Source organism: Protomyctophum bolini, assembly GCF_963924005.1.
Source record: "Protomyctophum bolini genome assembly, chromosome: 15".
Taxonomy (NCBI): Eukaryota; Metazoa; Chordata; class Actinopteri; order Myctophiformes; family Myctophidae; genus Protomyctophum; species Protomyctophum bolini.
In genome coordinates, this window is record NC_137876.1 from 13,694,512 (window position 1) to 13,710,299 (window position 15,788).

The window sequence follows — 15,788 nt, forward strand, 5'->3', positions numbered from 1 at the left end:
ATCGGTCTGCATTAAAGAACTAATTTAAGCACTATATAAAATCAAAGAACCAAAATATATAGGCTGCACAACATCATGATTCATGACAGCTTGTAGATCAGCTACTTTTGGTGAATGTTCCCCAGAATAGGTTTGCTGTCGTGTAAGTGGTTAAGAAGAATGATTATATAATATAATATAATATATATATATATATTTATTCTTGTAAAAGTGAAAACCACTAAATATTACCATTACTCATTGTTTTACAACATATCACCATTGTAACGTTTCACCCACTATTGAACCCATGACCCACAGTTCAAGTCTGGCCCCTGTCTGGACAACAACCCCCTTCCCCAGAGGAGGGAGTTATGGTCAAATATCACAATGCAACAATATCATTATGCTTACAATATTAATAATTCTGTTACATTTATTATGATGATTTCATTATGTAGTTTTAAGTTTTACCACTAGTAGTGGTAAAACTATATATAAACTATATTTTTGGGGTAATCATTCTATCCACTATTGAGAGTATTTTCTCTCTTTAATTACAGCAGCAGTATTTATTTTGGAAGCTTAAATCCTTGTATCAGTAAGTCTGGAATAGATTAGTAAAGATACTGAGATATATATACAGAAGGGGCAGTGATGCAACTATTAAGGATGCTAACTGTCATAATTTATGATCCTGGCTCGCTAAATCCGCCCATTCTAAGCCTCGCACGGAATAAACCAGGCTGTACAGAACAGGATTTAACAAACCTGGTTTTGTTTTAAATCCTGGATTAGTTAATCCAAGTTTCGTGAAATAGGCCCTGGTGACATTATGATGACGCGTCAATGTTGTCAGTTACTTGGAAGTTGGATGTCAAGAACTTACACAGAAAAGGGAGTTAGAAGCTCAAGGGAAAACTACTGGAAAAGGACTCTCATAAGAACACGTCCGCACCCTCAGCAAATCTTAACCTTTTTAATTGCAAGGACCAACCACCAATTTGATATGCATTGGGTCTCTAGAGATGGTGTGGTCTGTCATCTGATACAGAATTATTTTACTGTCTATTGTATGTGTAGAGATTAAAATAGCCTATATGCTATATTCTAAGTTACCTGGGGACCCCCTCTAACCCCCTCAAGGACCCCTGGGGGTCCCCAGACCCCACATGGGAGACTGTTCTGTCATTTGATACGTAGTCATCAGTCATCTATAAATTATGTGATGAGACATATAATAAAGTAATAACTCCATCAATCTTCTCCATCCACCTTCCATAGGATATAGCCAGAGAGCATGAGAAACAAATAAATAAACCAATCTCTAACTTTAGAGTGGAGAGAGAGAGAGAGTGAATGCATTCTTAACTTTAAAGCCTGAAATATGCCAGTAGACAAACAGATGATCACTGAATAAGCATCATAGATAAGGGAAGATAGATAACTCTGAGTGTACAAATGCAAATACAAATACATTTGTACACTTTCAGAGTTAAATTACCGTTTACTCATTTAGCATGCCTAAATTGTGGAATCAGATTACATGGCATGAACCATAGTCAACAAATGATGTAAATAGTCATATAAGTAGAGTGCAAAGAGAACAATGTAGCACTTCAAAGTAACTAGGATACCAGGTACAGTAAACATCAAACATTCTTAACATGTGTTGTCAATCATACACAAATCTAAATAACTAAAACATGTTAACGAGTAGTAGTATCTATCAAAAAGGTGACAAGAAGGGAGAAAAGTGTTATGGGTGAGGTCTAAACACCAACACTCAAGGATTTTATAGTAAACTGATGCTGGCTGCCTTTTCTCCCACCTATAGAACGAGATCACTCAGGCAGGGTGGAGGAGAGTTCTCATATCCAGACAAGCTGATGGAGTAGAACTGAGCAGCAGAGGATGGCAATGAATGAATATTTGTTTGCCTGGAAAGGTGAGCTTTCAGAGTTGGTCAATAATTCAGTGTTTGTAACAGACGGTGCATCAGCGGGCGAACACGCACAGCTACGCTGACTGATAGTCCCCTGCCAAGACAAAAAAAAGCCAAGCCCATTGTTCATATCGTAATGGGATCTGTTGGAAAGTCCATAGGCCGATGTCTCCCTCGTCTCAATTGTCATAATTTGGCAGTGGAAGTTGGAGCTATGAATGTTTGACCGTGGGGTACTCCTGCTCCTGGCGACATTTGACTTTTTCATTAAAAAAACAAAAACATTTTGTTTTTCAAATGACCATAGACAGTATTTGCAGATCAATTTATTATTCATGACGACGTAACTGAGGCTGCCAATTTTGGCTTCAAGGCTTATTAAGCGTACACCTGATAATGGCTCTATAAGGGACAGGTTGAGTATCACTCCAGTGGAACCCTGGTTCACCTGTCAGGGGGACCCAGCCATTGTTGTTAAGTGTGGACAGACAGAAGAAAGGACCTTGCTATCTATAAACATTTTGATCTATTTGTCGTCATTGAATAATTGTTAGGGTATAGTACTTTTGGGATGTGTAGATTATTCAATCAAAGATGTCAGACATGATGGCATGTGTCATTGTGTCCAGTTCACATAACATTCATTACATGATCACATACATACATTACAGTCGACAGGAGCACAACATTTTACAAAGTTTGATCTTTTCTCCATACTGAGTCAGCCACAATTCTGAGCATGTGATAAGTGATTTTCTTTTTTTAAATCAAAATGAGCTAAAATAGCCAATTTATTATGCGTAGTGAGCTGCAGATGTTTTGCTATTTTTGAAATAGGGATTCATCTCATAAATATGAGATTGCACTTGACTTGGCAAACTCAAATTTGACACATTGATAAACCACATGAACCTTAGCTTCCCTATTCTGGGCATGTCATCATAATGGGTGAACATTCAGTGAACATAGGCGAACATTAGATCTACAAACTCACACAATCTGCAATTGTTTGTGTTGAGATTTGGTGTATAGGGAACAAAGGAGTGGGGAACATACAGACCCCTGGGGGACACTGATCAACAAAATATAGAGGGGTTAGTTTAGTTTAACTAAGAATTTCTTTAGTAGATGACAGTCCTGCAGGGTTGAGTTAAATGTAGCTAGCTGTGTACGTATATAAATGAGTAGCGTTGCAGTGTGTGGGTGTGAGTGTTGGCAACCAGGGCAATATTCCTGGCATTCGTTTGCCCTCTCACCCTTTCCCAAGTCGTTATCACCGCAATCGACCTATGCTCCTCACCATAGCACAGAGAGAGAGAGAGAGAGAGAGAGAGAGAGAGAGAGCAAACAACACACACACATTAAGTCAGACATGCAATCGTGAGTGGATAGACACACGCGGACAAGCGCGCACACACACACACACACACACACACACACACACACACACACACACACACACACACACACACACACACACACACACACACACACACACACACACACACACAGGCGTATCTCATTTCCAGGAGGCAGCGGGCATTGCAAGGGGAGGGGAGGAAGGAAGGGAGGGCAAGAGATAGTGAGCATTAGAGAGAGAGAGAGAGGACGAGCAGAGAGCTGGCAAGACAGTGAGCCAGCACAAGAGAGAGAGATAGAGAGACAGAGACAGAACAGCAGATCCAGTAGGCGGTGGGGAAACGACAGCAGGAGAACAGAGAGAGACTCAGAAACAGTGCAGAGAGAGGAGGCGCGAATCAGCCGCTGCAAGTGACTGTGCCTCTGTCGCTTGTGTGTGTGTGTGTGTGTGTGTGTGTGTGTGTGTGTGTGTGTGAGTGTGTGTGTGTGTGTGTGTGTGAGCGTTTTCCACGGTTCTCCTGAGGCCGTGGCATCAGACATGGCGTCGGAGCCCGCCGCTCCGTCCAGGGTGATGTTCCAGGCGGCTGACAAGGCGGAGGAGCCGCCGCACCGCAAGCTGGGCAAGCTGACGGTCAAGTACAACCGCAAGGATCTGCAGAAGAGGCTGGACATCGAGGAGTGGATCGACGGGCAGCTGCACCTGCTCTTCGACTGCGAGGTAAGAGCAGTGGGGAGGGAACACACACACGTGTACACACACACACACACACACACACACACACACACACACACACACACACACACACACACACACACACACACACACACACACACACACACACACACGACACACAAACTAGATGCACACAAATAATGGCAGGTGTGGGCGGAGAGCAGAGGAGGTGGTGGCTGTGGGGGTCCTTCCATCATGCATGTGGGGTGGGGAGCTCCGCTTTGCTGCTGTGTTTTGGCACATATATAGCTCTCTACGGGAAGGTTGTTATTAAACTATGAATTACCATCAGCTGTGCAATAATAACCATTGCACAGATAAGATAACAATAATAATAATAATACTCACAATCATTAGATATTACATGCCATAGCACGTTGCTTTATATGTAATGAATTGATAACATTTATCTTGAAGGACAATAACAAATATCTTATCTTATCTTATATATGATCTTCCTGGTAAGTGATCCATGTAAGAGGAAGTTGGAAAATGTATTAGAAAATTGTACTTCAACCTTAAAGTATAGTTGACTGGGAGGCCACCAGAGCCTCTACTAGACCTGCTAGTATTTACCACTACACCAAATCTCTTAGCTGCAGATCTACAAGCTCACAACGCATCACAATGCGACATGCTTTTAGATGGGCTGTTTTCGCCAAATGTTTGCCCCAGAATAGGGACGCCTTATTTGATGAGCATCATTCCATTAACTTCTTATGCCCCCCCCCCCCGTACTGTATGCAAATATCCCTGTGGGTAGAATAATGGTGTTATCACAAACAGGGACACTTGGATTACAGAAGAAGATCCAAATTCCTTCCACGCCACCTACTCCCCCTTTCATCTGGTTTACTGCTGTTAATGCTACTGCACTGAATTATCTTATCTTGCCCCAGAAACAAACAATTATGTCACACTTGCAGTCTGTATCAATCTACACATCAGTGTTCTTGTAACGTATGCACAGTATTGAAACCGGCTATGTCTTGGTAGCTTGGTGATATGTAAGGGGTGTGTGCGTGTGTGTGTGTGTGTGTGTGTGTGTGTGTGTGTGTGTGTGTGCCCGTGCCGCCAAACAGATACTCCCACAGGGGATCTAGCTTTAATATTGAGATAGAATCAATGCGTTAGACAAAATAAAGCAATAACGCTAACATCATCACATAACAAATCATCTTTGATTTGTATTGTGATGATGTCTGTCACTTATGCCTTATATACTTTGAGTACAATGGAAACAAGCCCTGCTGTTTTTTATTCTTTTAGTAGAGCTTTGCTGACTGTACTACCATACTGTTAACAAACCAACCGATTCAAGTGAAAATCAACCGATAATTCCCAGTAGGTTACTTATCAAACTGCATGGTTAATAAAGTATTCAATCAATCAATCAATCAATCAAAAAAGGTGTTCCGTGTCTTGCTCAAGGGCACTTCCGACAGTAACTCTGGAGGAGCCCAGGATAGAACGGGGAACCTTCAATCTACCTACCTACCTCCAAAGCCACTGCCACCCCCAAACCACCCAAAATAGGGACACCAGGTTGAAAGGTTGTACAGTCATGTGCATTTACCTGCATGTCTGACTGCAGTGGAGAGTGCATGAGTATACAGCCTCTTGCAATTTGCCAGTAGACATACTTATCAACAGTAATATTATAGGCAAGGGAAATAAACAAATAATAGCTTCTGGCATGTAAGAGAGATCCGGTTTATCAACAGTTAAAGTAATACATTTTGAGAGTCTACAAATGTAAGCACTTACATTTATCCATTAGTAACACTGAGAGCCAGTGTACAAATGCAAATGCAAGCACTTCACTGGTAAAGTACGGTCTTGGGACGCCCACCCAGGGTTCCAGGGGGGTTCAGCAAATGAGGAACACTTTAATAACATACCTAAGTCCTATTTTGAAAATAGCAAAAGTGGCTAATCTGCAAGTTCACAGTGCGTCACAATGCAACACGTTGAGAGCTTCTATATCTGCTATTTGCATTTATTTTGATATTTTCTGCCTGAGTCTATGACATGCACAAAATAGGGACATCGGGTTTTAAACTAGTTAATAACACCAGTTAAAAGGTGATCTAATGAAAGACTATGAATATCTACTCAGATCATACTGTAGGTTTCTTTCTCCCCAACTACAGTGTACTTATATCTAATCTAACAACTAAGACTTGCTCCCAAGTCCTTTTAGGGAGCGTTGAAATGCAAATGTTTGAGAAGCCCTGTGGTCTGACTAGTCTCGCATAGCCAGACCACAATTCCACAATCTCTGAACGATATATACCTGTAGAGTCTGGAACTACACCTCCGGAAAAACTAACACGGATCCGTTTGTCATTTCCGTTCACGAAAATATTTTTTACTATGAAAACCTGCAGAACCTGTCAGTCTGTCAGTCGTTCCGTCACGCAGCCGTTCCGTCGTCAATCCGTCACGCCTCGTGACACGTCACGCCACAATATATGGCCATCAGTCTGTCACACCTCGTGACACGCTCCATATATGGTTCGTCTCCATATATGAAGATCACGACACTGACCTCATCAAACCCTGGATAGCCATACATGGAGAAGAATGGATCATCACCTAGATCTGCATATATGGAGCCTGGCCAGCAACTCTACATCTGCCCTCAAACCTCAAACCCTTAGATCTCCATATATGGAGCTGACCTGTTATGACATTCCATATGTTGATCCCACCCCACCCGTCCTTCCTCTCCGTTGTCTCCCTTTTGACTGATACCTGTCCATTCAAACTCTAGACGGGCCCGCACCAAAGTTATTAGTGCAGCCGCACCGGCAACAGGCAAAAACTTCTTAACAGGCTTGAAAATGAAGGCTCGGCCCTACCTGGGCCCTCATCAAACCCTGTACACCCAAGACATTGTCCCCGCTGGCCTGGCCCGCGGCTGAGCGCCAGTGCTCGCCCAGGCGGATGCAGCGAGATATATATGCTTAGATGATTGTGGTTTATATTAGGATAAATTTGCGCGACTGTAAAGATGAAACGGAAGTGGGGAGGCTTCACATCCGCTTTATTGCTTGCTCATGGTCAGAGCTTCTGTGCTCCAGACTGTATGGAAGCATGTACGGAAGCATTTTAAAATTGTGGGAGGCAATAGTCTGGCCACGTGAGACTAAGGACTGACTAACTATAGCTGGTAGATGAGATGTTTAACTTTGAACTATAGGGGTGCAACAGTCAAACTAATTGATTTAATCTATTATTTACAAAAAAAACAATAGATAACCGATCATTTATGAAATAACAGATTAGTAATCGATGCCTATTTGGGAATGTGATTAGGCGAACATTGGCAAAAGATACATTAAAGAAAGTGAAAATAGCCGATCTACAAGCTCACAACATGTTGCATTCCGACACTGCTGTGCAACAAAATATAAAACATATCTTATGTGGTTAATCGATTTGTTGATATATGTTTAGAAAAATATGCAGTATATAAATAAAGTCCGCTTCTCAATTATTCGATTAATCTGAAAAGTAATCGATGGAATAATCGATATACGAAGAAAATAATCAATAGTCTCAGGCCTAGTTTGCGGTGTGGGAGTTGATGTGCTGCCATGTCAGCTCAGGGTGATGAATTTTGCATGGACTCAGGGGAAGGTTACTCTGCTGCTTCTCAGAGTCTTCCGCGTGGAAGCATTTACAGTCAGTCCCCAGTGTCATCGCCTGAATTATTTAGCTGCATCTCTAATTCATACCTGCCTTGGGATGGCGTGGCAGCCCTCCTTAGTAAAACTTTGCACCTTTTTTTGGGGTGGTGTGGGGGACGACGACATCGAGCTGAATAATAAGAACGCATCAGAAATTTAGTTTGAAGTAGTCGATAAAGTTGACATAAACGTTGTCTATGCTGGCTCCAAGTTTACAAAATATAGTCCTGGTCATCTAGTAATGTGGAGTCATTCAGTGAAGGCATTGAAGGTTTCATGACATTAATCTTCATGTATTTTTTCGTTAGGTTTTATGAACTCAATTACACCCTCACGCGACCTGAACTTTGAACATTCAGTGGATTTTCTGTGGTCTGGGGTTTTCTCTGTGTGTTCTGAGGCCCTTTGAGCTGCAATGAAAACAGGTAAAATCCCTCAACAGTGTCATCTTCTGGCAAATTCTTATGTCATATATGGCATTTGAGGACTCTTACCTCACAGTTCACAGGCAAATCAGAGCACTTGCTTGAGCCAGAAAACCCCAGACCACAGAAAATATACTGACTGTTAAAAGTTTCTTTGGGTGCAATTGAGCTCAGAAAACCTAAAAACCTTTTTTATGTCACGATCGCTTTAAATGATTGATAGGACAAATGGACTCTTAGAGGTTCGTAACTCTGAGAGCGGTTGAAGTTTCCTTTATGACCTGAATGTCATTTGAGCTATGACCCATTTGGGCAACTGTCAAGTCTACAACGGGCGGACATGCGGGCGGACATGCGGTCGAACATGCGCTGCGCCCGTGCTTATGGTTAGGGTTAAGTTAGGGTTTGAGGTAGCCAGGTAGGTTGTCGGTCTAATGACAGTCATTTTGGGGGTCCATCACACAAAAAGTTAGAATCGACCCCATGTCTTAATGGGTTAAAGAATATTTTGTTAGTCCTTGGACATACCAGGGAACCATGAGACTTCATCTCCCATCACGCACTGTAGACTTTTCAAACGATACCACGGCTCACTGCGCGAGGTTAATGAACTGTGATCTCTTTGTTAGGGAATGTTTGGTTTGTAGACAGCTCCTGCCCCCTGACAGGAAAAAGGAAAGAGAAGATCTGATATGTTCTAATCTGCACACACCAGTGTCTTCTCACAATGGCCTGGCTTCCTGGACATGGGCTCCTTAACCACTTAAAACCCATATACTTTGTTGACAGGGCTCCCCCAGGGGCCTGTACTTTGCCCCTCCTTTTTTCCATCTACTGCAAATATACTCTACTCTTTGCTGAAACTAGCTGATGTAAGCCGAGCTTAACATTCCACTTCAATTGTTGTGCTTTTCAGAGGCTGCCCATTAGGCATTAGTCAGACGGCCGATGTCTGTTAAGGTTATTGTTAGGGTTAGGCTTAGGGCCGATTCATACTCTTATTTTAGAGCCGAATAAAAGTCGGTTCGGCTCTGTAGAGCCTACAATGTGACGTCATTTGAGGTTCGGGGGGGCGGGTACCGTCCTAAAGTTGTCTCTTCGGTGCTACTGAAAATTTCTGACGAGCCGAAATCATTTCGGCAGTACAGCGCAGAAACAGCGGTAAAATAGGAGTATGAATCGGCCCTTAGTTAAGGGTTGGATTGGGGTCCTGCGAGATTATTGCATCATACCCAGGGGGTGTTCTTGTGCATCATGGCTGGGGGATGTACTTGCACATCAAGCAGTTTCACGCTAGGAGATAGGCTCCTGCCCATATTGGCCACATAGCTCGGGAACCATTGGTTTCCAAGGCAACATACTTACTTTACTTAGTTATAATGTGCACCGTCGCACCAATGGGACATTGCATGGCACAGTGTCTTCAAAGATCACCCATTTTGTGGCATAGTCAATAACATACACAAGAGTTTGGGCTATCCTGCAGGGAAACCTGCATGAATCGATACAGTGATGACTAAACTAAACTAATTAAACCGTATGAACCTAAATGATCTTGAAGTTTAGCGACTCTGAGCTCATGGTAATGATTGTTTCAAAGTCTAGTGAAGGTCGAACCTTCACTCCCTCAACAAAAATCCCACTGCTCATTAGACTGCTGCTGCTTATCCATACTGCAGTTTAACTTTGTGTTCCTCTAAGAGGCACTTCGATATTCATGAATTCATAAATAAGTGCCGACATTCATTTTAGCACCAGTCTAATGCTCACAACTTCAGAAAGTGCTGTGGAGTCATTTTCAGCACCACATCTCTATTATTAAGGTGCCGTTTGCCCTCGACAATGAAGGTATGGCATGATATAATACTATGATATACATACGACAGCCAAAAAAACTGCTGTTTAGGCCTGTAACACCGTTGTATGGCGGAGCATAAATTAGGTTCAACTATTAGACCCGCTCCTTGCACCGAATGCTATGGAGCACTTTTAGAAGGTGGAGGAAGGGACAAGTTGTGATCCACTGTGACAAATGCACACATTCTGCAAAGCTCTCATTGATATTCAGTGGCACTCTGTTGGACTCTGCAGTCATGGAACAGAGGGAACTGTGAAGCTACTTTCTACCTGCATCTGTGGTTTGCAGTATAGCTGTGCAAAAAAACATCAGCTTCAGTCCTGCTTCAAGCAGCTCAAAGGGCCACCGCCCACCGTAGCCCCAGGGGTCCTCAAACTTGTCCATGCCAAAGACCTCAAACAGCTATAGCCTATGGCTGCACCAGCCACCCCTTATGGCTTAAAAAACTAACTTTGGAGACCTGTGATCTCTAGACCAGTGCAGTACAGCGCTGCCAGACAATCATGGTTTATTTTTAGGCAACAATTTTGCTTTATTTAGAACAGGGGAATCTTGCAATTATAGGTGGCTGACCCACAGTCCGCTCCACTATAACGGCGCACCCCAAAGCCCACTTGGACAGAAATCATCACACAGGCCACTGCCCTGCATTGTGCCATAAAAGAGACAGTCCCTACTCAGCACAATACGACTCCAAACTTGGCAGCATTTGTCAATTAAATTGTGGCAAAGAGGACTCTGTAGTCTGGCTGTAGATTTCCTCCACCACTCAGCACTCCCACATTAATTATCTCTCCGCTCAGCCAGAAAGCCCAGAGTGTGTGAAGCCCGTCTTCCTCAACAGCCATTAAAACTCCCCAACTGGAAAATACGTCTCTGCAATGGCTAAATATGAGTGTGCACCTGCTGACTCCAGATATCTCACTGCTCCCTCCAGTCAGCAATCGTCATGTCCTCTGAAAACGCTGAGGATGTGAGCTTCATACACCAGTTGATTAGACTTCATATTTATAGCTGCAGACTTACCTGTCACTGTTCCAAACTTTGCAAATGGTTCTCAATTATGTTTTTGGATCCTAGCTGCCATTACTGTATGATAACGATACAACTGTGTGGTTCAATTTATTGCACGACTTGGTTGAATGCTTGTTTCTGATTGGTCAATCGCTGTATTCAGCAGTGTGTTATTTCTGTATAATGACCGATCAGCTTTATAACATATGACGTATAATGAAAGCCTCAGAGCACCTGGCTGCGCTGCTTGGATTTTATGCTGTATCCAACATGACAACCATGTAAACAAACACACAATGTCATTTAGGCAACAGTAACTAAACGCTGCTCTCAAGAATGTTTGTGAAAACACTTGAAGCAAGAAACAGATGAAGCCGTAAAACCGAATATTGATTCTAATTGATCAACACTTTGTTGTTTTCCAAGGCGATCGTGTTGTGCTTGACAGGCGGCCAGCGCAACTGATGGGCTACTTTAATTACCGTAAGCGAGGAAATACCTAATTTTGTTGTTAATGTATTCATTAAATATGCGTGTAATAAACAGGCCATTATCGAGAAATAAATCCTGTAATAAATAAATAAATCCTAACAGGATGATTCCAGCTCAGTGGCCTTGTGGTTATAGTGTCCGCCCTGAGACTGGGAGGTTGGGGTTCAATCCCTGGCCGGGTCATACCAAAGACTCTAAAAATGGGACCCAATGCCTCCCTGCTTGACACTCAGCATCAAGGGTTGGAATGGGGGTAAGTCCCTGCGACATACTAGCGTCATGTCCAGGGGGTGTACTTGTACATCAAGCTGCCTCACGCTACAGAAACAGGAGATAGTCTCCTGCCCTATGGGCCTCATGGCTCGGCAAGGCTACTTACTTTAACAGGATGATTAGGCGCCGACGCAGAACGGAGGTGCCTAACCATCCTGCCTAATCATCCTTTATTATACCTTACTTATTACACGGCTTGGTTGAATGCTTGATTCACTCAATTCAGCGGTGTGTTATTTCTGGATAATGACCATTGGGCTCAATGACAATAATCAAAGACTCAGAGCACATACTGCGCTGCTTGATTTTAGGCCTATGCTGTATCCAACACGGCAGCCAAGTAAACAAACTCACGATGTCATTTACAGCTAAACATGTTTTTGAAAACATTTAAAGCGAGTAATAGACGATACAGGAGTAGCTCAACCGAAAATTGATGATACTTAATTTGCACAGCGGCATTACTTCATTTCCTGGTTGTGTACACAATAAAAGTCCTGAGGGTTAACCACTTAACCACAAAAAGATATATATATATTACGTGATTATAATTTTTTTACCTATGATGACATGCTCAAAATTGGGATGCCAGGGTTAAAGTGGTTAACTTTGCAATGCTGTGTACAGTAGGTCATGTGAGTGAATCTGTGTCTCATGACTGTGTCTCTTTGTCTTGTTCCGTCCGTGCAGGAGGAAGAGATGCCAGAGTTAGAGATCGATATAGACGAGCTGCTGGAGCTGTCTGACGAGGAGCAGAGGACCAGACTGCAGGTGAGCAGTTGACACACTCTGATAACACACACATTTCACATCGTTACCCGTAGCTGACTAAAGAGTGAAGCCGTCTCGCCGGTTTCCCCCCAGACAATGTGTCGAAGGGCCCTGAGTGAGACACTTTTACTCACGCACCTTTTATCTTATCTGAGCTACCATGTAAATATTTTGTTTTTCTTGTTTGACTTCCTTTCACCCCCTTATTCCCTTCCTTTCTTCTATGGAAAATAACGATACGATTCATTGGAACGATGCACAAAATGTATTTCACCCACTTCTTTACTTCTGTAAACCTGTGATGTGACAATAAAGCTGATTAGTTTCTGACACAACCCCAACTGCTGAACCTTATAGCGTCCCTATTCTGCAGATAACGTTCAGCGCAAACTTCCCAACTGCAAGCTCTCAACGTGTCGCAAACACATCACACAAAAAAACAGGAGAGTCCTTGGCAATATGATCAACTATGTTTAGGGTTTAAGTGGTTAATAACGCCTATTGCTTCTAAACATTAGATTGGCTAAATGCAGAGGACACATTTCACGTAAAGACAGTATGAGCAAATGCACAGTTCAAACATAGTTTAAAAAGAGTCTTATTTTCACAGCATGGTGCCAAAGGGTCCAGCAGTCTAGAAGAGGCTTCTTCTGTCTATCTCTGCATGTCCCCACAAAATTACAGATTACAGCGAGCCACATACATCGCTGCTACGCAGTACACCTCATGCTGCTAAACTCACATGAGCACAACACTTGTGATTCGTTCACAAACTGCACTCCTATAGTAACTTGTTATCCATATAGCTACAGATTGTATAAAAAAGGTTAAAATTCCCTGACCTTTCCATGATCAAATTCCAACATTCAGACTGGTACCAGACAGTCACCAACATCGAATCCGCCACAATGGGATGATGATGATTTATGATCAACTATTTATCATTTTGATTAAAATTCTAAACCTTATACACCTACACCCCCCCTTCTTTTTTATGAAACATGATTAATCCAGTGTTCCATAAATTCCATGCTGGGGAAGCCCATCTTCCAAACGCCCTCACTTCTCACTCGATATTCCACCCTGTTCTAGGCCACATTCCAGAAAGCCGTCGGAAAAAAAGAATTACAGTACAAGCACTTCAAAATATGACCTTGTTCATATTGCACACATAAACTTGGGTATATATCTAACTTAGTGGGGTAATAGCTTTACAATGCCCTGGCCCGAGACAAAAAGAACCCTTGTGCAATGTTTACCATGAAAGAGCAATGTCCATGTTGCGTCTCTGTCTAATATTTGTTTCTTCTCTTCAATAGGAGTTGTTGCAGGAATGTTGCAAGCCAAAAGAGGTGAGTCTCAAAGGAGAATTCCATTGCTTACAAGAAACCACATACATGAAACTACAGCTTGCAGGTCAGCCACCACATGAAACCTGATAGAGATCAAACGTTCTACAAAGAAATACGGTGAGCATCACAAATGTAACATCCGGATTGATTGGCCACCGGGTGTCACAAATGTAACATCCGGATTGATTGGCCAAGGTTCACGTGCTCTGATCAGTTAGAATAGATTTGCAGGGCACTAGCAGTGGTGGAAAGTAACTAAGTAGATTTACTTAAAGGAGAATTTCGGACTAGAGGGCTTATGATAGGTAGGGGAAATAGCCAATAATGTGTTTTTGAACAAAATAACACCTGGACTTCTTTGGTGGGGACGTGACTACAAATAAAGGTAAGAAAGACTTCTAGGCCCGAAATTCTCCTTTAAGTACTGTACTTAAGTAAACTTTGAGGTATTTGTAATTTGTACTTTACCTATCTATTTGTGTTCCTTTAGGATTTCATCAACAGCCTGGTGTACAGGATCAAGGGTCTACGTAAAATGTCCTTGAAGAAATAATGAAGGGTCAAAACGAAGAACTGAGACAATGTGAATACTCTGCTCTCCCCACGTCCCGTTGTTCCCCATGTCCATGTGGTTTACATGTCCGTGGGATGTCCCATGCATAGCTATTCCCTACTGTATGTCCATGCGGTTTACATGTCTGTGGGATGTCCCATGCATAGCTATTCCCTACTGCATGTCCATGCGGTTTACATGTCCGTGGGATGTCCCATGCATAGCTATTCCCTACTGTATGTCCACGTGGTTTACATGTCAGTGGTGAGACCCTCTCTCCTGCGCACATGGGTCAGTGTTGGTATAATACAGAAAAACCTGTTATTAGGAATGTATTTTCTTTTTTATTTAACTTTTATTTATGGACAGTTAAAACCTTTTGACTCCCCTCAACATAGACATAGTGGGCCTGCGCTAAAGACGTACAGTACTGTATTACTCACATGGACTGTTTTTTTGTTTTATTTGTGCAAGACTGTACATTTTTTGGTTGCCTATGTATGTACATAACTTTTATTTTTTGTTCTTTTAACAGTGTTGTATGTGAAAATAAAAGAGAACATTTTCAAGACAAGTCTGTGGATTAATAATCAATAAATTGATCTGTGACATACAGTACAGGCCACAAAGTGAATGGTAATTGATATACACAGGCAGACAGACACACGTACGTACGCACGGACGCATGCACACATACATGAACACAGGCTAAAACAGTATCCTGCATTGGCCTGGCAGAGATAAAGACAGGGACAGAGATAATGTCCTGGTACCAGAAGGTAACTTTCAAAAATCATATTGTTGCTGTTGGGCAGAAGGACCTTGCATCTCCATGTTTTTTTGTTTTTGTATTTACATAAATGGATTTGTCATATGACAGTGTCATGCAAAAGTAGCAAAAACAGCAGATCTGCACGTTCAATTTTCCCATGGGAATAAAGGTTTTTCTTATCCATCTCACACTTGCAGTCTTTAGCTAAGCAGTTATGTGCAGTGTTCTACAGTATTGAAACCGGCTATAATAATTAGCATGGGTTTTTGTGAATGTGTACGTGTCCGTGTGTGTGTGTTTACGCTTATGAGACACTCCCCTAAGGGCCATAGCCATTTTTACATGCTACTTAAAGCATAATTAAAATTTGCCAATTTTTTTGCCTTACAGTATATAGGTTTTCAATGGTACTCCAACGTTCAACCCTTAATTTACCTTTTTACTTTTGAATTTTTTTTTTACCTAAAAATAAGGACACCTGGTTAAAGTAATTAAGTCTGTATGTGGAGTTTTATAAATATTTAACCAATGAAAAATAAACAAGCTTGTGACTAAGACAAGTAATAA

The 15,788-nt window shown here is 42.1% G+C and overlaps 1 protein-coding gene across 1 annotated transcript; it reads left to right on the forward strand.

The window, feature by feature from the left end:
- The first annotated feature begins 3,524 nt into the window (after positions 1-3,524).
- Positions 3,525-15,715, forward strand: ppp1r14d (protein phosphatase 1 regulatory inhibitor subunit 14D). The gene is made up of 4 exons (XM_080783450.1): positions 3,525-4,001; positions 12,464-12,544; positions 13,864-13,896; positions 14,387-15,715. Exons 1-4 carry the CDS (start codon positions 3,822-3,824, stop codon positions 14,447-14,449), a joined length of 357 nt encoding a protein of 118 aa, XP_080639576.1. The 5' UTR covers positions 3,525-3,821; the 3' UTR covers positions 14,450-15,715.
- The last annotated feature ends 73 nt before the right edge of the window (positions 15,716-15,788 follow it).

Excerpts from the sequence above, each read along its gene's own strand:
- ppp1r14d (XM_080783450.1), top strand. The coding sequence starts at position 3,822 with ATGGCGTCGGAGCCCGCCGCTCCGTCCAGGGTGATGTTCCAGGCGGCT. Across the intron at positions 12,545-13,863 it reads AGCAGAGGACCAGACTGCAG|GAGTTGTTGCAGGAATGTTG; the intron begins GTGAGCAGTTGA and ends TCTCTTCAATAG. Across the intron at positions 13,897-14,386 it reads AATGTTGCAAGCCAAAAGAG|GATTTCATCAACAGCCTGGT; the intron begins GTGAGTCTCAAA and ends GTGTTCCTTTAG.